This window comes from Enhydra lutris, unplaced genomic scaffold, assembly GCF_002288905.1.
Source record: "Enhydra lutris kenyoni isolate GAN:26980312 unplaced genomic scaffold, ASM228890v2 scaffoldscaffold3, whole genome shotgun sequence".
Taxonomy (NCBI): domain Eukaryota; kingdom Metazoa; phylum Chordata; class Mammalia; order Carnivora; family Mustelidae; genus Enhydra; species Enhydra lutris.
In genome coordinates this window covers 27,150,999-27,173,744 of record NW_019154087.1, presented here as the reverse complement: position 1 = coordinate 27,173,744, position 22,746 = coordinate 27,150,999, and the positions used below count along the sequence as shown (strand labels likewise).

General features: G+C 34.8%; 1 protein-coding gene across 1 annotated transcript in view; it reads right to left on the bottom strand.

Annotated features, from left to right (window-relative positions):
- Positions 1 to 22,746, bottom strand: part of LOC111156255 (solute carrier family 9 member B1) — a 47,199-nt gene that overhangs the window by 798 nt on the left and 23,655 nt on the right. Inside the window, exons 6-10 of the mRNA XM_022517021.1 lie at positions 13,094 to 13,269; positions 6,999 to 7,105; positions 5,705 to 5,854; positions 1,666 to 1,774; positions 1,074 to 1,210 (exon numbers count right to left, since the gene is read on the bottom strand). Coding sequence (XP_022372729.1) covers positions 1,074 to 1,210; positions 1,666 to 1,774; positions 5,705 to 5,854; positions 6,999 to 7,105; positions 13,094 to 13,269 — 679 coding nt within the window. The remainder of the gene's footprint in view (positions 1 to 1,073; positions 1,211 to 1,665; positions 1,775 to 5,704; positions 5,855 to 6,998; positions 7,106 to 13,093; positions 13,270 to 22,746) is intronic.

The window sequence follows — 22,746 nt, the reverse complement described above, 5'->3', positions numbered from 1 at the left end:
TTCAAAACACTCAGGCTGGTCCCATCGACCTGCTTTTCCAACCATGACATAGTAAGAGTTTTGTTGTACAAGAACTCACAAATTTCTGTTTTGGAGTAACAGTGGAAAAAAGAAACTCCAGAAATCAAGACATTATGCTGCCATGTTAAAAAGTCTAACGATAAGTAGTAATACCTCTTTGTAGGAGCAGACTAACATTCAATCAGAGGGCAAAACTCTAAGATCTCCCCATTCATTCATTCATTCATTCATTCATCATTCATTATTCATTCTTGTAGGTATGCTGTGCTTACTAATTGTGTACCTCCTGCATGCCAGGCAGTATATTAAGTACTAGGGGAAAATTAATGAAAGAAAATACTGTTCCTGTCTTTCCCAGATAGTCTGGTGAGGAGATTTAGTCATTAATTAAAATCATGTAATTAAATGCATAATTAAAAATAATATATGTGCATTCATATATGCTGGAGTGGGTGACAAGGGTAGGAAAGATATATTTTTAAAAGAATCAATGTGTCTCGGAGCATCTGTGTGGCTCAGTCATTAAGCGTCTGCCTTCGGCTCAGGTCATGATCCCAGAGTCCTGGGATGAGCCCGGCATCGGGCTCACTGCTTGGTGGGCAGTCTGCTTCCCTTCCTCTCCCACTCCCTCTCCTTGTATTCCCTTTCTCACTGTCTCTCTCTCTCTGTCAAATAAATAGATAAAATCTTTAAAAAAAAAAATGAATGTATCTCCACTTTAAAGTCATTACATTTATCAGTGTAATATTCAGCAAAATGTAAACATTCCAGTATCCAGATATATTCTTATATTTTGGGAAAACAGAAAAAAAAATGTTTCAGAAGCTTAGGAAGTATTTGTCATTAAAGGTACACTTTTCAACTTCGGAAGAATTGCTTTTAAAACAGATTTTGAAAAAGATTACATTATTTTCAGTAAGTAGTTATGCTCAATCAAATATTTTAAAAGTAAGGATAATAATCTACATTTTGTGATTAAGGTAACATTTCACTTGGAATTTTAAAAAATCATTAACATTAAAAATTATTAACGTGACTTAATACGTTCTTACCTGGACCGTAGCTTTGGGCATCCACGATAAAGCAATAAATATTTTCTCCTTAAAATTGAAGCCAGCAAAACACATCAATACAAACGTAAAAGAAATTCGAATCAATAATGCCAAACTCATGGTAGCAACACAAATGCCTACAACAGATAAAAAAAAAACATAAACAATGAAATATTTGGAAAAAGTGGTTCTTTATGTCTAGAAAAAGTGTAAGAGATTATCTTATGGTGGAGGTACCATGAAAGATAAGATAGATTATATTTATTTAATTCTGAGCTAATAGACTTTGAACTTTCCCTACAAATGAAAGTATTCAAAAGCTGCTGATAGTATGTAATATTTTCGGTCAGTAAAGAATTTCAAACTGCATTTCCTCAGATCACTCAGGGAAGGTATTCAGAGCTGGCTTTGGTAACAAAGAGCATATGAGGTAACAAAAGAGCAAATGTATGTTATTAACTGTATCAACATGAGTTTCTGAAGAAGATTCTTATAGCATTCAAGACATATTGTAAACAAAATAAAAAAGTTATTCATGGTTTTCTTAAATATTTTCAAATCTCATATTTTTTGTGCCTGTAATTATTCTTACCAATAGCATTTGATTTAAGAGATGCAACAGAAACTTCTGATCCAACCAAACCAAAAAGAAGGGGTTGAAAAATATACCATGTAGTTTTAATAATTCTTTGGACTCTAATCTGTAGGAAAGAATAATGTATTTTAGTTATTGTGTTTAGTTATTGTGACACAAAAATAATTGCTTTTTAGAAATTAAAGTCTCTCAACATTTAATAAACTTAAGATATTTTATTTGTAGAAGAAATGTTAAAGCTTAAAAATTGAATAGGTTAATTCTTTTATTCAAACACTTGAGTAGAATTTGGTTAAAAAAAATCTACAAAGCTTATGGCAGAATTATTTACAATTGTCAAGACATGGAAGCAGCCCAACTGTCCGTTGATTGATGCATGGATAAAGAACATGTCGTATGTGTGTGTGTACACACACACACACACACACACACACACACACAGGAATAATATTCAACCATAAAAAAGAATGAAATCTTGTTATTTGCAACAACATAGACGGGGCCAGCGAGTATATGCTAAGTGACATGAATCAAAGAAGGGTAAATACCATATGATTTCACTCATGTGGAATTTAAGAAACAAATGAACAAAGAGGGAAAAAACAGAAAGAGAGAGAAAAACCAAAAAACAGGTTCTATTTTTTTTTAAGATTTTATTTGTTTATTTGAGACAGAGATCACAAGTAGGTGGGGAGGTAGGCAGAGAGAGAGAAGAGGAAGCAGGCTCCCTGCTGAGCAGAGAGCCCAATGTGGGGCTCGATCCCAGGGCCCTGGAATCATGACCTGAGCCGAAGGCAGAGGCTTTAACCCACTGAGCCACCCAGGCGCCCCTAGAAATAGGTTCTTAATTATGGAGAACAAACTGATGGTTACAAGAGGGGAGGTAGGTGGGGGGAAGGGTGAAACAGGTAAAGGGGATTAAGGAGTGCACTTGCTGTGATGATAACTGGATAGTGTATGGAAGTGTTGAAACACAGTATTGTACACCTGATACATATATAACAACTGCATGTTAACTTACTAGAATTAAAATAAAAACTTAAAAAAAGAAGTAAAATAAAAATAAATGGTCCTTGAAACCAGAAAAAAAATCTATAAAGCTATTCAATAAAAATATTATTTGGTAATTTTGTCAGTAAAGAAATAAGGTCTTCAGAGTTCCAGACATGTTTGAATGGTTCAATAACAATTCTAGCTTTTGTTTATAAGGTAAGTGAACAGAGACAGAACTAGAACTACATCATGCCTGATGAGCACATACTCAATATTATGCAACCATTTCAGCTCTCAAAAGGGAGTTGAGAAGACCTCCACTAATAATTGTCTTGGAAACCAATCCCATGAAAGTTAATCTTGAGATGTCCTAAGCTACGAGGCAAAAAATGTCAGTAATCTGTTAGGCCTGCTTCTGAAGAACCCATGTTGAAAACTTCAATTTTATTTTTTCCTTAAAACCAAACCAAAAACATAAATAGATTCTTAATTTGGTTGCCTGCCTGGCTCTCCTTTCTGAGAATGAACCTCTCCCAATGCTACTTCCCCGATTATGTGGTTACAACAAAGTCCCCAGTTGATGTAACAGTACTCTGGCTCTTCTCAAGGAATTTGGATGAAGAGATTTTAGTTTCAGTCTGGGCTTATCTTATCTTATTTTTTTATTTTATTTGTTTGACAGGCAGAGATCACAAGTAAGTGGAGAGGCAGGCAGAGAGAGGAGGAAGCAGGCTCCCCGCTGAGCAGAGAGCCTGATGGGGGCCTCGATCCCAGGACCCTGGGATCATGACCTGAGCCGAAGGCAGAGGCTTTAACCCACTGAGCCACCCAGGCGCCCCTGGGCTTATCTTTTTTTAAAGAGACATAAAACTGTGATATCCTTTGTTTGGGGTATAAACTACGTTTGTAACTATTTCCCTTATGACTGGGTTTTCTAATTTATAAAAGTAAAGTTAAAAAAATGGAAAAAAAACAAAGAAAAAACAATCTTACTCTTTCTTTATGGTGGCACATTATCCCATTTATTTCTTTTAATTTTTTAATAAAGACTTTATTCATTTTTGAGAGAGAGAGCCTGAGCTGGGAGGGGGGCAGTGGTGGATACAGAGAGAGAGGGAGAATAGACTCCCTCTCCCCACTGAGCAGGGCTGAAGACCCAGGGCTCCATTCCAGGATCCTGAGGTCATGACCTGAGCTGAAGGCAGACACTTAACTGACTGAGACACCCAGGTGTCTCAGGTGAAATTTAGTAGTTTTCATTTTATTTAATTGTAATTTATTATTGACCATTTAATTTTTTTACGATTGTGATTTTATTGGAATACTAAACAAAACACTAATACAATTTTTGGGTTGGGAAATTCTCAAGCTGATTTTAAAATTTATCTAAGAAAGCATTTGTGCAGGAAAAGTCAAGAAATACTTTAAAAATAAGTATAATGAGGGCGCCTGGGTGGCTCAGTGGGTTAAGCCTCTGCCTTCGACTCAGGTCATGATCTCGGAGTCCTGGGATCCAGTCCCACATCGGGCTCTGCTCTGCAGAGAGCCTGCTTCCTCCTCTCTCTCTCTGCCTGCCTCTCTGACTACTTGTGATCTCTCTGTCAAATAAATAAATAAATTCTTTAAAAAAAAAAAAAGAAAAATAAGTACAATGAGAGGGATCTTCCATATTAGATTTTGAGACATAAAATGACAGACTTAAAATAGAGTGATACTGGCACAGGACTAGATAGGTAGGATTAAATAGATTCCAGCAATGAATACATATATATGTATATATATATACATATATATATTTAGCTCATGTTAAAAGAGGCTCTTAAAATCACTGAATAAATAATGGATTAGTCAATAAATAATTTAGTAAAAAATGACTACCCAGTTTATATGCATATATATATTATATGTATGTGTATACATGTTTATGAACACACACACATATCCTTATCTCACAGCACTTACAAAAATAAATTCCAGATGAATTAAAGAACTAAATGCAAAAATAAAACAAAAACTACCAAAGTATTAGGTGATACTATAGAAAACATTATGGTTACAATCTTATAATCTTGGGTGATGATATCCTTCTTAAACAAGATACAGAATTCAAAACAAAAAAGAAAAATAGTTTTGACTACAGGTAATTTTACTTCAACACAAAAGACATCATAAACAAAGTTAAAAATAAGCAAAAATTATATGCAATATATACAAAACAAATGATTAGTAGCACTAATATATAGGGAAACTATAGAAACAAAAAGGCAAATCAACCAATTAAAAACCAGGCAAAGATGAATAGGTAGTTAAAAAAGAATGTATGAAGAGAAGGTTACTGCACTATTGATCAGAGAAATATAAATGAAGAATAATAATGTTGTATCATTTCTTACCCATCAGATTGCTTAAAATCTTTGAAGAGATAATTTTGCAGTACCTCTCAAAATAGAAACATTCCATTTCTAAATTCAGTAGTTACATATCTAGGAATCTGTTTTACAGAAGCACTTTTACATTAGCAAAAAGATACATGAACAGAATTGTTCACGGCTTCACATTAGTAATAACAAAAATGGAAAGGATCTAAATGTCTACAAATGGAGAACTGATTAAAGGAGATGATTGATTCTGGGAAGGGGGTCTGATATTTGGGAGTGGTAGGGGAAAAGGAGTCTTTTACATTTTGTTCTATATGTGGGCTTTTTGTATTGTCTTTTATGAGCATTTTCATGTATTAACTGTATAACTATAATTTTAATGAATAAAATAATTAAATCAATAAAAGTTCTATAATCACATTGCATAAAAGTTGAGAAAAAAGAAAGCAGCCTGATTGTTAACTCAACTTCTGATTGCATTTTAGTGTATTTCCAGATCCTTTTCCTAAATATCTTATTTCCTCGATTGATTTATACACATCCTTGAAGACACAAATTTCTGGAACATCTTCCAACTAGAACGAAGAGATTTCCTAAACATCTATTATAGATGTAAAAAAATGCGGTTATTTTATCTTAAAAAGTGATGTATTAAAAATAGTCACCTTTTCTGTGGACCAATTCATCCCTGCAACAAAAGTTAATGCTAGTGTGCACAATCCTCCAGCTGCATGTAAACCAATACGCTGGCTGCCCAAGACAGCAGTAAGAGACATACTCAAAATAAAGAAAGCTCTCTTCACTGGACGTCTTGTCTAGAATTAGATAGATATTTAGAAATTAATTTACATTTAATATATGAAACAATATTTATATCTTCTACCATCTATTATTCACCCTTTGGTATCATGTCTCTAGATGTTATATTAAATAGTGTCTAAAATTTTTACTTTCTTCCTCACTAAATATTTTAGCAGACCAAGTGAAAAAATCTGCAATTATTAAGTTTTATCTTCTGCCACATCTCTAATGTTAGTAAAATGACTATAGTACCTTAGCTATAAGTGAAGAAGGAAGGAAAGAGACCCATATAAACAAAGTAAACTGTATAAACTGTAGCTCCTCTAGCATATACATATACATATTGTAGTTCCTATAACATATCTAGTTAAAAAATAAAGTTTTGAATATCTCTTTAGCTGAGATAGCTGTTACAGATAAGATGGAAGTTACAGAAATACAAGAGTAATAGCATATCCTTTAGGGGAGGAAAGGGTTGAGTTTATTAGTGTTGCCTTAGTCAAAGGCAGTGGGAGTAAATTTAAGTCAGAAAATATGCAGAGATAAATGGCAATCTACTTTCCAAAAAATGTTCAGGGGAAAATTTGAGTGGCAAAAGATTAGGGAAAATTGCCAGTGGTCAGGAGGCAATTTAATGAATATAGGGCTGGGGTGGAATGGAGAAGGTACTCTGGGTTAAGTACAGTTTTCTTTTTTTTAATTTCTTATTTTTTTAAAGATTTTTAAAATTTATATATTTGACAGAGAGAGAGAGAGAGAGAGACAATGAGAGAAGGAACACAAGTCGGGGGGGGGGGGGGGGCAGTGGGAGAGGGAGAAGCAGACTCCCTAATGAGCAGGGAGCTGGATGCAGGGCTTGATCCCATCATGACAGGAGCCAAAGGCAGACACTTAACCGACTGAAACACCTAGGAGCCCTAAGTACATTTTCCGATACTCTTATTTGTTGAATCAGGAAGCAGAGACTTCAATCAAGGCCGTTGACCTGTATCAATCACAAATGTGCTCCATTTTAAGCAGAGAGTAGCATTAGGGGCTATTTTGGGGAAAGAGAATTAAATATTATATTTAAAAGCTCATGGATCCTCCAGAAATTCAAATTTTTGAAAGAAATGTCTAATACTATACTTCTAAAAAATAGATTAACTTTTCATTTACCTGATCTCCACTCGGAAAATACTGAACAAAAATTCCCAAAACAGCTCCTGCCAGCATGCCAATAAGTACATCCCGAAAAGAGGCAAGGACATTATTAAGTATAGTACCTGTAAGGGCACACAATAAGGGAAACATCTCACAGAGTAATATTTTCACATACCTAACATATCAGAAGATCAAGTCTAGGTGGTTCATAGAGAAAAGCATATATCTTCTAGAACACATATACAAAAATGGGCCTTTAATATTCATGTGCTTGAAAACATAAAGATCTATTTGATACATTATGTACCCTCAAATAATTTAATAAATACACACAAGTTAGAAATGTTCATTGAAAATGTAGGCCAGGAAACAAGGAAATAACAAGCCACAGTGTGCTCCCTTATAAATACAACTTTAAAGACCCACTGAGGTGGAAGAATGGACAGACACTGGACAAAGGAGCACCTCTGGCACCTTGCACATGTCTGGTAATATTTCCTTCTCTGATATCCTGTTATGACAAAGAACAAATGACTTAAACATACAAAGAAAAATCTAACAACAACAGAAAAAAAAAAGATTTACTACAGGGTCAACCCTAGGAATATTTGAGTCAGCAGTCAATTGAGTTTCCAACATATTTTTATGTACCTGTATCTGTAGTTCCGAGTAAAAAAAATTTTAAAAATCCTACGTCACACTGAAAAATTGTTATGCTATGGGTATTTTAGCTCAATGAGGTGTGCAAATATATATATTTTAGAAATGTTTTTCCATGAAAAAATAACAGAAATGCAGGATGACAATAGCAAGATGGTAGAATGGGAAGCCCCAGAACCTTGATCCCCCAAAGAGGCATTAACTTAACAACAATAGATACAGTCCAAAAGCCTTAAAAGAACTCCACAAACTAATTAAGAAGTTGCAGCAAGATAAAAATGACACATCATGTACAAGGAAGCTTCTATAAAATTACCAGAGGATTTCAGAGCAGAAACCTTACAGACCAGAAGGTGGTGTGATGGTAATTCAAAGTGTTGAAAGGAAAATAACTGTCAAAGGAAGAATACTATCCTACAAGATTATCTTTCAAAGTGAAGGAAAAATTAAGACTCAGATAAACAAAAAATGAAGGAGTTCATTACCACTGCACCTGCCTTACGAGAAACGTTAAAGGATATCCTTCAAGTAGAAGTAAAAAGATGTTAGCAACACAAAAGCACACAAATATAAATCTTTGGTAAATGTAAATACATAGATGAATTCAGAATCCTGTAATACTGTAATGGTGGTGAGTAAATCACTTTCAATTCTGTTACAGAATTTAAGCTAGAGACATAAAAATAACTATAAGATTGTATTAATAGAGATGCCTGGGTGGCTCAGTTTGTTAAGCGTCTGCCTTCGGCTCAGATTAAGATCCCAGCATCCTGGGATGGAGTCCACATTGGGCTCCTTGCTCAACAGGGAGTTTCCCTTTCCCTCAACCTGCCTTGTGCTCTCTCTCTCTGAAAAATAAATAAAATCTTAAAAAAAAAAAAAGACAGTATTTTAAAAAAATTTTTAAATTTTTTTATAAACATATAATGTATTATTAGCCCCAGGGGTACAGGTCTGTGAATCTCCAGGTTTACACACTTCACAGCACTCACCACAGCACATACCCTCCCGAATGTCCATAACCCCACCACCCTATTCCTACCCACCCCCCGCAACCCTCAGTTTGTTTTGTGAGATTAAGAGTCTCTTATGGTTTGTCTCCCTCCAGATCCCATCTTGTTTCATTTATTCTTTTCCTAAACCCCCCACGTTGCATCTCCATTTCCTCATATCAGGGAGATCCCCAGACTCCCCACGTTGCGTCTCCACTTTCTCATATCAGGGAGATCATATGATAGTTGTCTTTCTCCGATTGACTTATTTCGCTAAGCATAATACCCTCTAGTGCCATCCATGTTGTTGCAAATGGCAAGATTTCATTTCTAAAAATGACTGTATTAATAGATAGACAACATAAAAAGAAATAATTTGTGACCTGGATAACAAAGGAAAGAGGCGAGATGTAAAGGATTAGAATTTTTATATGTGAGTGAAAGTAAATTATCACTTCAAATTTTTATAACTATGGATGGAAAAAGAGAGTCCATGCAAATGATCACCAAAAGGCAGCAGGGTGGTCACACTTAAATCAGGCAACATAGAATTTAAGTCAAATACAAATAAGTCATAAGAGATAAAGAAGGACATCATACAATGATAAAAAGGCCAACTGATCCAGAAGATAGGATTAGGTCTCTGTATCTACCATATTCCAAAATATAGATGTACTGAAGATCTATGTAAAAAAATAAAACCTTAAAAGTTCTTAACATTTAAAAAAATTTATTTGAGAGAAAAAAATATTTATTTGAGAGAGAGAGAGCATGAGAAGGGGTAGGGGCAGAGGAGAAGCAGACTCTCTCTGCTGAGTAGTGAACAGAACCCTGGGATCATGACCTGAGTCAAATGCAGACCCTTAACTGCCTGAGCCATTCAAGTGCCCCCAAAGTCCTTAACATTTTAAGTGAAGCATACATAGTCACGAGTCAAGAGGATTATCTAAGCATGTAGCTGCTTTCGGTTTTTTACTTTTTCTGTCTTCCACAAATTAGGTTTGATCTTCTGTAGCATGTTCCATAGTACCCTACACTATGTACTATTCATCACATTTTGTAATTATTTGTTTAACACAAATTCCTTGAGAACATGAGCCATATGTTCTTCTCTGCTGGGTAACTAGTGTAGAATAGCATTTATAAATGTGGGTCTAGGGTCAGATTGCCAGATTGCATTTTGGCTTCCCTACTTTTTGGATCTGTGACTTTTAGCAAGTTATTTAACCCCTGTTCCTTAGTTTCCTATTCTGTAAAATGAATATCATACTGTGGGGTGACTATGAGATGAGTGGAAATAGCTATGGAACTTGGAGCAAGCACCAAGCGATTATAAAAGCTAGTATTGTAGATCACTGTTTACCCTCAGTGTTTGGCACAGTTGTTGACACAATGGAAGAGGAACATAAAAATATTTTTAAAAAGAATTATTGATACTAGTCATGAAGGAAAAGATTGTCAGATTAAAAATTTGAAAAATCTGAATTGCAAAAAAAGATAAAGTTAAAAGAAAAATTATAAATGTGGAAAACTATAGGACATAAAACAGAAGATTATCATTCCTAATTTTATGCTGAATCTTGACAAAAAGAACAAAAGATGAACAATGCCTATAAGATAAGCAAAAGATTTCAAGAAAAACAATTTATAAAACATTCCAGGATGCCAATAGTCAATAAATGTGAACATTTAAAAATATTACTAGTATTCAAAGTACTTTATTTAAAGAGGCCTCACCTTTCACCTATCAAATTAACAAAGATATAAGAGACTAGTGATACTGAGTTTTGAAGAAGGTGAAGAGAAACTGGCAAGTTTTTACACCCTGGTAGGCCATAACATTGTGATAATATATCTCGAAAAACTTAAAACTTTTTAAAAAAAATGTCTTGGGACACCTGGGTGGCTCAGTTGGTTAAGCCACTGCCTTTGACTCAGGTCATGATCCCAGGGTCCTGGGATCAAGTCCAACATCGGGCTCCTTGCTCAGCAGGGAGCCTATTTCTCTCTTTGCCTCTGCCTGCCGCTCTGCTTACTTGTGCTCTCTCTCTCTTGGACAAATAAATAAATAAATAAAATATTAAAAAAAAAATGTCTTTATTAATGTCATAATTATGTACATATACAATGTAAGAAAACCCACAAGCTCTTAAAACATAGAAGTAAGTTTAGTAAGGTCACAGGGTTAGGGTTAATATATGAAGACCAATCATTTTTTATATATATCGGCAATCAACAAACGGGAAGAAATTAAAATGACACCATGTACAATAGCATAGAAAGACCAAATAGAAATCAATGAGTTTAGTGAAAGAAGTGAAAGTTCTCTGCACAGTAATCTGCAAAATATTATTCAAAGAAATTTAAGAAGTTCCCAAAAAATGCCATGTTCTTAGATAAGAAGAATCAAAATTGTAAAGATGTAAATAGTTTCCAAATTCTCTCTACAAATTGTATACAATTCCAATAAAAATTCTAGTATTATTTTTGCTGGTGGATTTTGCTGGTGGCAAGTGATTCTAAAATGGACTTAGAAATACAAAGAAGTGTCAAGACAATCTTAAAGAATAATAACAAAGCTAGGAAATGCACAACTACTATAGATAACAAAAATTATCTATATACAGATAAAATATATCTATATTAAAAGATTATCTCACACTACTAAAGAGATCAACACTTACTATAAAACTGTAGTAACCAAAAGGCTGTGTTACTCCTTGCAAGGATAAACAACTAGACCAAATGAACAAATTATGGAGTCCAGAAATACATGTACATATATATGGTCACTTGACTTAAGACAATGTATCATTACTCTGTGGTGTGGAAAGAATTTTTTATTTTTAAAAATTAACATATAATGTATATTTTAATGTATATGATTCATCAGTGAATTCAATCAATTCATTCTGTGATTCATCAGTCTTACACATTCACAGCACTCACCATAGCACATACCCTCCCCAATGTCCATTACCCTGCCACCCCATAAAAACCTTATAACTTTTATATTTTTATCTCAACAATTCCACTTTGAGACTATGAAAATATTAAGGTTAGGTAAAACTATTTAGCCATAAGACGTTCAACCAAGCATTCTTTTAATGGTGAATATTGGAGTCAATTTCAATTTTCAACATGTTACATAACCATTAAAAATGTCATGGAAATATATTTACTGAAGAGAAACATGTTGGTGATATACAATTAAGTACAAAACAACTCAGGTTATGAGAAAGTATGATCAATTCTTACAATTTTATAAGAATATTGGGAGGAAGTCAGAAAGAATGGCTGGGGGAGGGGTGAGAAGAGAGAGGGAGAAGAAGAAATCTGGATTTATATCAAGAGTCAGTTATTAGGGGTGCCTGGGTGGCTCAGTGGTTTTAAAGCCTCTGCCTTCGGCTCAGGTCATGATCCCAGGGTCCTGGGATCGAGCCCCACATCAGGCTCTCTGCTTGGCAGGGAGCCTGCTTCCTCCTCTCTCTCTGCCTGCCTCTCTGCCTACTTGTGATCTCTGTCTGTCAAATAAATAAATAAAATCTTAAAAAAAAAAAAAGAGTCAGTTATTATTCCTGAGGGTATGTTGCCGGGCTTATTTTTATCTTTTCCTTTTTTTCCTTTTTATTTATGTCTTTTGATCTTAAGAGAAACTAGACATATTACTTTTCAACTTGAGAAATATTTTGGTGCTTCAATAATACAGAAGACAGAATTTCAAACATTGCAGATAATTAAAGCATTAAAAAACTTGGAAACATTTACTTTCACAATTTCTTGGGACATCCAAGACCAAATATTATCTTGGGATTCAGAATTGCTGCTGAGCTTGTCCCACCACTGCCAAAAAAGGCACACAGTTGTCCATACTCTATGTATTTAGGTTGTCTTAGTAATAGAGCAATCAGTTATTTATAATGATGGCCAAAAAGGCATATTTTAGAAATATATATCAAATAGCAGTACTAGTAATATTGCTACTTAAAATTTTCTATTGAACACTGTAATAAACTTCCAAAGAAACATGAACAAATAGGTAATAATATGGGTTATCAGATTTTTAAATTACAATATATGGTTATGAAAATAAAATAATGTGTGTTAAATAGTGGTTTCTTAATCCACTTTCTCTTCTCTGCTCTAGAATGAGCTTTTTGTGAAGAATAAAAAGATGTTACATGTAAAAATAACTGTTAATAAAGAAGCAAAGCCAGAAACCTTGTTTAAAGAACCAGAAAAACCTGATCTCAGGGTCCTGGTATCAAGTCCTGCATCGGGCTCTCTGCTAGGCAGGGAGCCTGCTTCCTCCTCTCTCTCTCTCTCTCTCTGCTTGCCTCTCTGCCTACTTGTGATCTCTCTCTGTCAAATAAATAAAATCTTTTAAGAAAGAAAGAAAGAAAGAAAAAGAACCAGAAAAAGCTGTGAATAAGATGGCAGTTGCTGTTTTTTGTTTACCTGAGGAGAAGACGATGCTCAAGCATGTATTGAATCCAGTAATTGCTATGATGTCATCTAAACTGCTAGCAGCCATTAGTAAGGTTGGGATGCCTTTCTTAATGCCATATCCATTTTCTTGCAAAAGGAGCATGGAAGGGACAACCACAGCAGGAGAGACAGCACCTACCACAAAACTACGAGAAAGATTTTGAAAACCAATTTTAAAACATTCTTTCAGCAAAGTAGTGTTTTATATTAAACTTTACAACAAATACATTAACCTTTACAGATTTACTATAACTTCAAAAGTAAAAATGCTGAGTCAATGTCATTTAATGGTGGTAAAATTTTCCACACATTTTTTACTGCTGGCTAAAAGTTTATAGAGATTTCATTCAAGATCTTGGTTTGGGCACAAACTGCCTCTCCCTTCATCCCTAAATCCTTTGAGATGAAGATATAAAAATAATATGAAAACCCATAACCTAACTAGAAAAAAAAAAAGGAGACACCTCAATGGATAAGAAACCAAGTATATCCCAGGAAGATAAGAGTTTAAGATTGAAGAAGGAAATCATAAATCAAGTGTGTGTGAGTAAACGTTGCTACAAAAAATATGGTATACTTCTAAAAATGCTCCAAATACAGAAATGGCAGATGCTGTGAGCAGAAGAAATCTGAGGAAATCCAACGGGTGACTATTTGGAGTACCACTGTAAGAATGGCCAGACAAATGTACTCTCCACCCCATTTCTAACTCTTGAACAAGTCAGTAAGAAACAGATATCTGTCCCAAAGAAGGAACAATGAGTGTAGGCACCAAAGTTGCAAAGACAACTGAGAAAATTCCTGGGATGGATGATGACAACCATGAGGAATGAGGACATTCCCACTCAGGATGTCCTTTGTTGGTGTATCTCATTCAGTACCTTACCTCATCTCTTCCACATTCACTTTATATAAGGTTGAAGTATATACCTTGTGTAGAGATGTTCTTGGTGCCAAACCAGAACACATTTAGCAGGCCAGTGCACATATCCCCCGCTTGTTGGCTGCTAACCTCTGACACCTGCAGCTTTCTAGCAATATTACCCTGCTGAGAAGAGCTTACTTGAGGTTGCTAAGGAGATTTTCCTCCTACTCCTCCTTCTTCCAGACAGCTCCTGTGAATTACTGACTGATATAGAGGGTCTGATAGTTTAGTACCTTTGCTTCTCTGGCTGTACGGTCTGTTATAGTTTTCTCTCAAAATTTCCCTGTGGACTCAAGAAGAGCCTAGAATTCTCTAAAAATACTTATTTGTCTAGTTCGATTGTTTCTGATCTTTACGGCACGTTGGAATCACCTCGTATATTATTTATCCGTAGATGCTTAACAAATTATTCCCAAATTTTGTAGCTTAAAACAACACGCACTTATTATCACACAATTTTTGTGGGTCAGGAATCTGGGTGTGACTTAGCTGTATGCCTCTGAATCAAGGTCTCTCACAAGTGGTAGAAGATCTGCTTTACTCACATGACTGTTGGCAGGCTTTCAGTATTTTGCTCTGGGGGTTTCTCAACGGGGCTACTCATAATATGGCAGCTGGCTTCTCCCAAGATAAGTAATCAAAGAAAATGCAAGAGAGAACATGCAAAATAGAAGCCATGGTCTTCTCATGGCATAGTATGTCTCATGACATTCTATAATTTCTGCTGTATTCTGTTCATTAGAAGCAAGTCAGTAAGTCCAGCGCATATTCAAGAAGAAGGTATTACACAAAGGTATAGATATCAGAAAGCAGGGATCGCTTGGAGTGATCTTAGAGGCTGACTACCTTGTACTTGGAGACCTTTCAAAATACTGATGTTCTGATTCCCATTCTAAGACATATTGATCTGACTTAAAATGGAATTTGACCTGAATACTAGGATTTTAAATAATTTTTTAAAAATTGTGGTAAGGAATACATAGTATAAAATTTATCCTCTTAACCATTTTTTTTTTTTTAAGATTTTTTATTTGACAGATCACAAGTAGGCAGAGAGGCAGGCAGAGAGAGAGGAGGAAGCAGGCTCCCTGCTGAGCAGAGAGCCCGACGTGGGGCTCGATCCCAGGACCCCGGGATCATGACCCGAGCCGAAAGCAGAGGCTTTAACCCACTGAGCCACCCAGGCGCCCCCTCTTAACCATTTTTAAGTGCACAGTTCAGTAGTGTTAACTATATTCACATTGTTGTATAACAGATCTCTAGAACTTTTTTGTCTTACAAAGCTAAAACTCTATATCCAACAAACAACCCCTCTTTCTCCCTCACCCAAGACCCTAGCAACATTCTACTTTCTATTACTATGATTTTGACCACTTTAGATATATCAGTGGAATCACACAGTATTTGTCCTGGCTTATTTATCCCAGCATAATGTCCTCAAGATTCATATATGTTGGAGAATATAACAGGATTCTTTCTTTTTTTCCCTTTCTTCCTTCCTTCCTTTTTTTTCTTTCTTATAGGTGAATAATATTCCATTCTATGTATATACCACATTTTCTTTATCCATTCATCTGTCAATGTGGGCTGCTTCCACTTCTTGGCCATTGCAAATAATGTTCCAATAAACATGGATGTGCATATATTTCTTTGAGATCTTCTGTTCTCAATGGGCCTCAGATATCCAAAGTGTTCCACTCTTTTTTCTGCTAGCATTCTGAGTCAGGTGAGACAGAAACCAGTCCCTTGGGTCAAAAAACCAAATTGTAGGACACATGCTCCAGCTTTTTTCTTTCCCTTCTGATAGAGAGGCCAGGAGTTGGGAGTTTTCTCCTGGTTACACCTTGCTGTGCAGGGAGGGGATGAGGTATAGTGGGTAAATGCAATGAACTGTTCTAACTGCTCCAATGTGTCTCTTGGCCTTGTACTTGGATGAGATGCTATAACTTCTCAAGTGGGTTCTGGAGTTCTCACAAAGGTAATCTGGTTCTTATATTTTTAAGTCAGTATTGTGCCAGAAGGAAAGCCTGGGGCTTCCTATTATGCCATCTTGCCGACATTATTCTTCTGATTGTTGGGATTTGCGAAAGCTCCCCAGGTGATTTTAATATATAGCAAAGTTTGGGAACCACTGATTTTTCTCCAGAATGTATCTAGCTTCCTTCACTCAGAGGTTTCTATGGAGACCTCCCGCAATACATTATTTGCATAAGAAGCTTAATCTCAGCCTGAGCTTCTAAGATACCTTGCTTGGTAACATGATTGGACTATTCCCTGTGAGAAGACAAAAGCCAGTAGCTAAAGTAATCACAAGTTAATGGGAATTAAAAGTATTGCAAAATATTTAGGGAAATCTACCACTTCAAGGTACATGTTCATTAAGGGGAAGGAATTTATACCGAGAAAAGAGATACAATAGGAAGAAAGCCACCAAAACGACTTCAGAATAACTATAAATATCCTCAGACTCATGAAAGTACACTACATCTATCCATAAAATTTTAATGATAGTTCCTAGAAATTAACAATGAATTCCCCAAATTAAAAAAAATATAAACATAGCTGAAGAGTGATTTAATAAGCTAGAAAACTGTGCAGAGAAAATTTTTCAGTGTGTACTGAACACACTGAAAGGTAAAACACATAGAAGGTAAAAAAGGTAAACACATAGAAAGTATAAGGAAAACTCAATAGGTATGGAGAAGAGAATTACAGAAGGACATAATAGAAGAAAACTATTACCTCGAAGGACATAATAGAAGAAAACTCTTACCTCAGAGAGGTAAAAGATATAATCAAGACCTGGAAAAAGATACACAATCCTCTGATTGAAACATTACACCAGATACCGAGTAGAACAAATTTTAAAAAGACTCGCCTAATGATATTAAGGAATTGTTGTTAATTTAGTAAGAAAAATGCTGTTCCTTTTAGAAATGCATCCTCTAGGGTATAGGGATGAAATGCCATCCTATGTGTAATTTACTTTAGGATTCATTAGGGACTATTAACTTTAAATTAAGGATATTTGGTGCTTGTTATTTTGTTATTATTCTCTCTACTATTGTACATGTTTGAAAATTTCCACTAAATAAAAAGACCTGAGGCTGCTCTAATCAAATTTTAATATAAAAATTATTTACACGAGAATCTCATTAAAATGCAGATTCTGTTTCAAAAAGTCTGGGATGGGGCCCAAGATTCTGCATTTCTAACTTTTAAGTGATACTAAAGTTGCTGTCCAAGGAACATACTTTGTATAGCATGAAATTTTTAATTGGAAAAATTTGGAAAACCCAGCTTCCAAAGATAGAGAGAGAGAAAAGATTGTATTATTCTACCTAGGAAAGGAATTAAAAATTAGTTTGATAAGAGATTCTTCATGGGCAAAACTAATGCAAAGAGATGACACTGATATCTTTAAAATATTGAGGGAAAAGAATTTTGAATCTAAAATTCAATACTGAGTCACAAAGTTATGTTCAGACACTCAAGGATGCAGTTTCTTATTCACTGATCAGTTTTAAAAGAACTAGAAGATCAACTTATCAGGAAGAATATTTAGTACAAAAGAAAGGAATTTAAAAAAAAATACAAGGGCAGAGGCAGCATAATGTAGATGTTAAGAATAAAGGCTCTAGCCATAGCCAAAATTTTTGATATATTTATTTAGTTGTCTGATGTTAGGAAAACCATGTAATATCTCTTTTCTCTGTTTATATGCAAAAAAGTGGTAATAATAATAGTATCAACTTTATAGGTCTTTGTGAGGATTAAATAAATTAATTATCAAGTACTTTACAAAGTACCTGACACATGGTAAGCACTATATAAATGTATGCTACTACTATAACTATTATGATTATCATCACAAGATATAATGATGAGCAGTGAAATTAATTGCTAAATCTATAGAAGTGTTCATTGTAAAGAAAACTTAAAAATAATTTTGGAGTAAAATTCTAGATTATATCAACTGGTGGGAGAATATAGGAGGGAGTGAAGGATAGTGAAAACATGTTATAAATTTAAGTATGTTTTTCCCAAAATTATAGGAAATTACTAGGAGAATGAATTTGTAATTTCTAAATATTAAAGGAATAAACAAAAGTGGAACAAGGAAAATACTGTTAATTCAACAAAAGGTAGGAAAAGTGAAAAAAGAATGAAATTCACATGAATCTATAATATTTTAAAAAGCGAAATAAGGTTAAGTCAAGGTTAATTCTAAATTGACCTACAAGGAATTGGCTGGATGGACCTGTTAAGAAAGAGCCTCTTTGACTGAATTTTAAAACTTTAGCTCTGTTAGTGAGATATACATCTAAGACAAAATGGTACAAAGAAAGTTGAAAATTATAAGTTTGGTAAATAAACTGGATCCATTTCATAAATGAAAGTTTGGTTTACATTAGAAAATTAATCAACATGATTCACTATAATAAAGGAGAAAGTTCACACTCTTTCAATAGAAGCAAAACAATTATTTGATAAATTCTGCACCCATTTTTAAAAAAAGATTTTATTTATTTATTTGACAGAGAGATAGCACAAATAAGGCAGAGCAGCAGGCAGAGGGAGAGGGAGAAGCAAACTCTCTGCTGAGAGCCCAATGTGGTGCTCGATCCCAGGACCCTGAGACCATGACCCGAGCTGAAGGCAGACATTTAACTGACTGAGCCACCCAGGTGTCCCTCTACACCAATCTTTAATGAAAATATAGCAAACTAAGAATAGAGGTAAATTTCCTTAATTTCATTAAGGGCAGCTACAAAAAACTTGACAAATACAGAGTCAAGACAAAGATGCCTACTATCACCACTTCTAATTAACATTATATTTAAGGGCCTAATCAGTGCCACAAAGAAAGAAAAATAGATGGTATACTTATTGGAAAGAAAGTAGAGCTGTCATTATCCATAGATGATATAGCTGTACATGCAGAAAAACCAAAGCAACCTACAGATAAATTTGAATTAATGAGCCCAACAAGGTTGCTGGAGACAAAAGCAGTTTAGAAAATAATTAAATAATATTTCTAAATACCAGTGACAAATAATAAAAACATAATATATAAGTACTATTTATAATTGTAATAAAACTATCAGATGCCTAGGAATAAATCTAATTAAATGTACACAGGAACTCTACGTAAGAAATAAAAACCTCTTGATTAAGAAAAATTAGAGAATACCTAAATAAATGGAGGGGCACACCATGGGTTTGAGTTGAATAACTCAATATTAGAAGTGTACCAGTCAGGGGTGCCTGGGTGGCTCAGTGGGTTAAGGCTATGCTTTCGGCTCGGGTCAGGATCGAGCCCCACATTGGCTCTCTGCTCAGCAGGGAGCCTGCTTCCCCTTTTCTCTCTTTAAGATAGATTATGGATTTATGGATTATGGATTTAAATGTGAAAGTTAAACAGTAAAATTGCTAGAAAATAATATAGAGAATATCTTTATGACTTTGGATAGGGAATGACTTCTTAAACAGAAAATACCAATAATGAAGAAAAAGAATGAAAGACTGGACTACATTAAAAATGAAAAATTTCTGCCACTAATGGAGTGAAAATGGTAGTTGATAAATGGAAAAATATATTTGCAACGCATTTAACAAAGGACCAATATCCAGAATATGTTATGAACTCCTACCAATAAATCAGAAAAAAACAACAATAACAAAAAGCCCATTAGAAATATGGGAAAGAAACATAACAGGCACTCTTTAGCTTTATTATAAATCAGGGTAATAGAAATAAAATCCCAATGAGATATCACAGCATATAAGTGGTTCAAATTAAAAAGACTGATGATTCCAAGTGTTGGCAGGAATTGGAATAACAGGAACTCTTATATACTACCTGGTGGAAATGTAAATTAGGAATTCTGAACAATAATTTGACATAATCCAAACTTTTAAACATATAGTTACCCTGTGAACCAAAATTTAAATCCTAGTTATATACCTATAGAAAACTGTGGACCAAGAGTTATTTACAAGAATGTTTGTAAGAGCATTGGTAATAACAACTCCCAACTAGGAACAATGCAAATTCCCACTGACAATAGAATGCACAAACTAGTATATTTATACAATGATATACTATGTGAAAAAGAAGGTGAACTCTGTTCACACAATAACATAGGTGAATCTCAAATATAATGTTGAGTTTAAGAGCTACACACAAAAGAATATATACTATATTATTTCATTTATATATACTATATGATTTCATTACATGCAAACTAAATTATAGTGTTAGGAGTTAGTATAGTGGTTATCTGTGGAGAGGAGGGAGAGAAATGATTAGGAGAGAGCATAAGGGCACTTCTGGGGTCCTATCTGGGTGATGGTTACATGAATATTCATTTTTTAATCATTCAAGGAACTGTACATTCATATCTTTACACTACTTTGTGAGTTATACTTTAATAAAAAGTTTAACAATTCAAGGATGGAGAAGTTCATTCTAAATATGGTACACACAACAAAATAAGAAGAGAAATATTAATATCTGGCAAAGTGGAATTCAAGATAGATAAGGATTAAAATGACTGAGAAGGATACGTTGGGTGTAGAAATTACTTAAAAATAAAATCTTAAAAAAAACAGAATAGCAGTAGATGTTTCATTATTTAGATGATAAGAGTGCCAGAGGGGGGCCTGGGTGACTCAGTTGGTTAAATGGCAGGTTTTCAGCTCAGGTCATGATCTCAGTGGCCTAGGATTGAGCTGCACAGGACCCCATGCTCAGTGGGGAGTCTACTTTAGGATTTTCTCTCCCTCTGCCCCTTCCCCTACTTGATCACTCTCTCTCTAAAATAAATAAATAAATCTTAAAAAAAATGAGTGCCAGAAAGATAAATATATTAAATTAGAGAAGATGGTATACTCAAAAAAATAATGAAAGTAAATTTCCCTTAATTAAAAACAAAAGATTGGGGCACCTGGGTGGCTTAGTGGGTTAAAGCCTCTGCCTTCCGCTCAGGTCATGATCCCAGAGTCCTGGGATCGAGTCCTGAATCGGGCTCTCTGCTCAGCAGAGAGCCTGCTTCCTCTCTCTCTGCCTGCCTCTCTGCTTACTTGTGATCTCATCTGTCAAATAAATAAATAAAATCTTAAAAAAAAAAAAAAGACAAAGTTGTTTAAAAAAAAAAACAAAAACAAGAGACCTTAAATCTAAATAAAGGGTCACACAGACAATGGAACAATCCATATTTAAATAATTTACAGTAATATTTAGGAAAATCAAAGAAAAGTCTAAAAACATCCAGAGAGAGGATCACCTACAAAAGAATAACAATTAGATTGACATCAGCCTTTTCAATAGCAAGGAGATAAAGGAAAACAGAACAGTTTTTAAAAGTTTAAGGAAAAATCAGGTCTCAACCGTTATCAAAAGATTGGAATCATTCCCTGCATATTTTCAGACCACAATGCTCTGAAGCTAGAACTCAATCACAAGAGGAAATTTGGAAAGAACCCAAATACATGGAGACTAAACAGCATCCTTCTAAAGAATGAATGGGTCAACCAGGAAATTAAAGAAGAGTTGAAAAAATTCATGGCAACAAATGATAATGAAAACACAACGGTTCAAAATCTGTGGGACACGACAAAGGCAGTCCTGAGAGGAAAATATATAGCGGTACAAGCCTTTCTCAAGAAACAAGAAAGGTCTCAGGTACACAACCTAACCCTACACCTAAAAGAGCTGGAGAAAGAACAAGAAAGAAACCCTAAACCCAGCAGGAGAAGAGAAATCATAAAGATCAGAGCAGAAATCAATGAAATAGAAACCAAAAAAACAATAGAACAAATCAACGAAACGAGGAGCTGGTTCTTTGAAAGAATTAATAACATCGATAAACCCCTGGCCAGACTTATCAAAAAGAAAAGAGAAAGGACCCAAATAAATAAAATCATGAATGAAAGAGGAGAGATCACAACGAACACCAAAGAAATACAGACAATTATAAGAATGTACTATGAGCAACTCTACGCCAACAAATTTGACAATCTGGAAGAAATGGATGCATTCCTAGAGACATATAAACTACCACAACTGAACCAGGAAGAAATAGAAAGCCTGAACAGACCCATAACCAGTAAGGAGATTGAAACAGTCATCAAAAATCTCCAAACAAACAAAAGCCCAGGGCCAGACGGCTTCCCGGGGGAATTCTACCAAACATTTAAAGAAGAACTAATTCTTATTCTCCTGAAACTGTTCCAAAAAATAGAAATGGAAGGAAAACTTCCAAACTCATTTTATGAGGCCAGCATCACCTTGATCCCAAAACCAGACAAGGATCCCATCAAAAAAGAGAACTACAGGCCAATATCCTTGATGAACACAGATGCAAAAATTCTCACCAAAATACTAGCCAATAGGATTCAACAGTACATTAAAAGGATTATTCACCACGACCAAGTGGATTTATTCCAGGGCTGCAAGGTTGGTTCAACATCCGCAAATCAATCAATGTGATACAACACATTAATAAAAGAAAGAACAAGAACCATATGATACTCTCCATAGATGCTGAAAAAGCATTTGACAAAGTACAGCATCCCTTCCTGATCAAAACTCTTCAAAGTGTAGGACTAGAGGGCACTTACCTCAATATTATCAAAGCCATCTATGAAAAACCCACCGCAAATATCATTCTCAATGGAGAAAAACTGAAAGCTT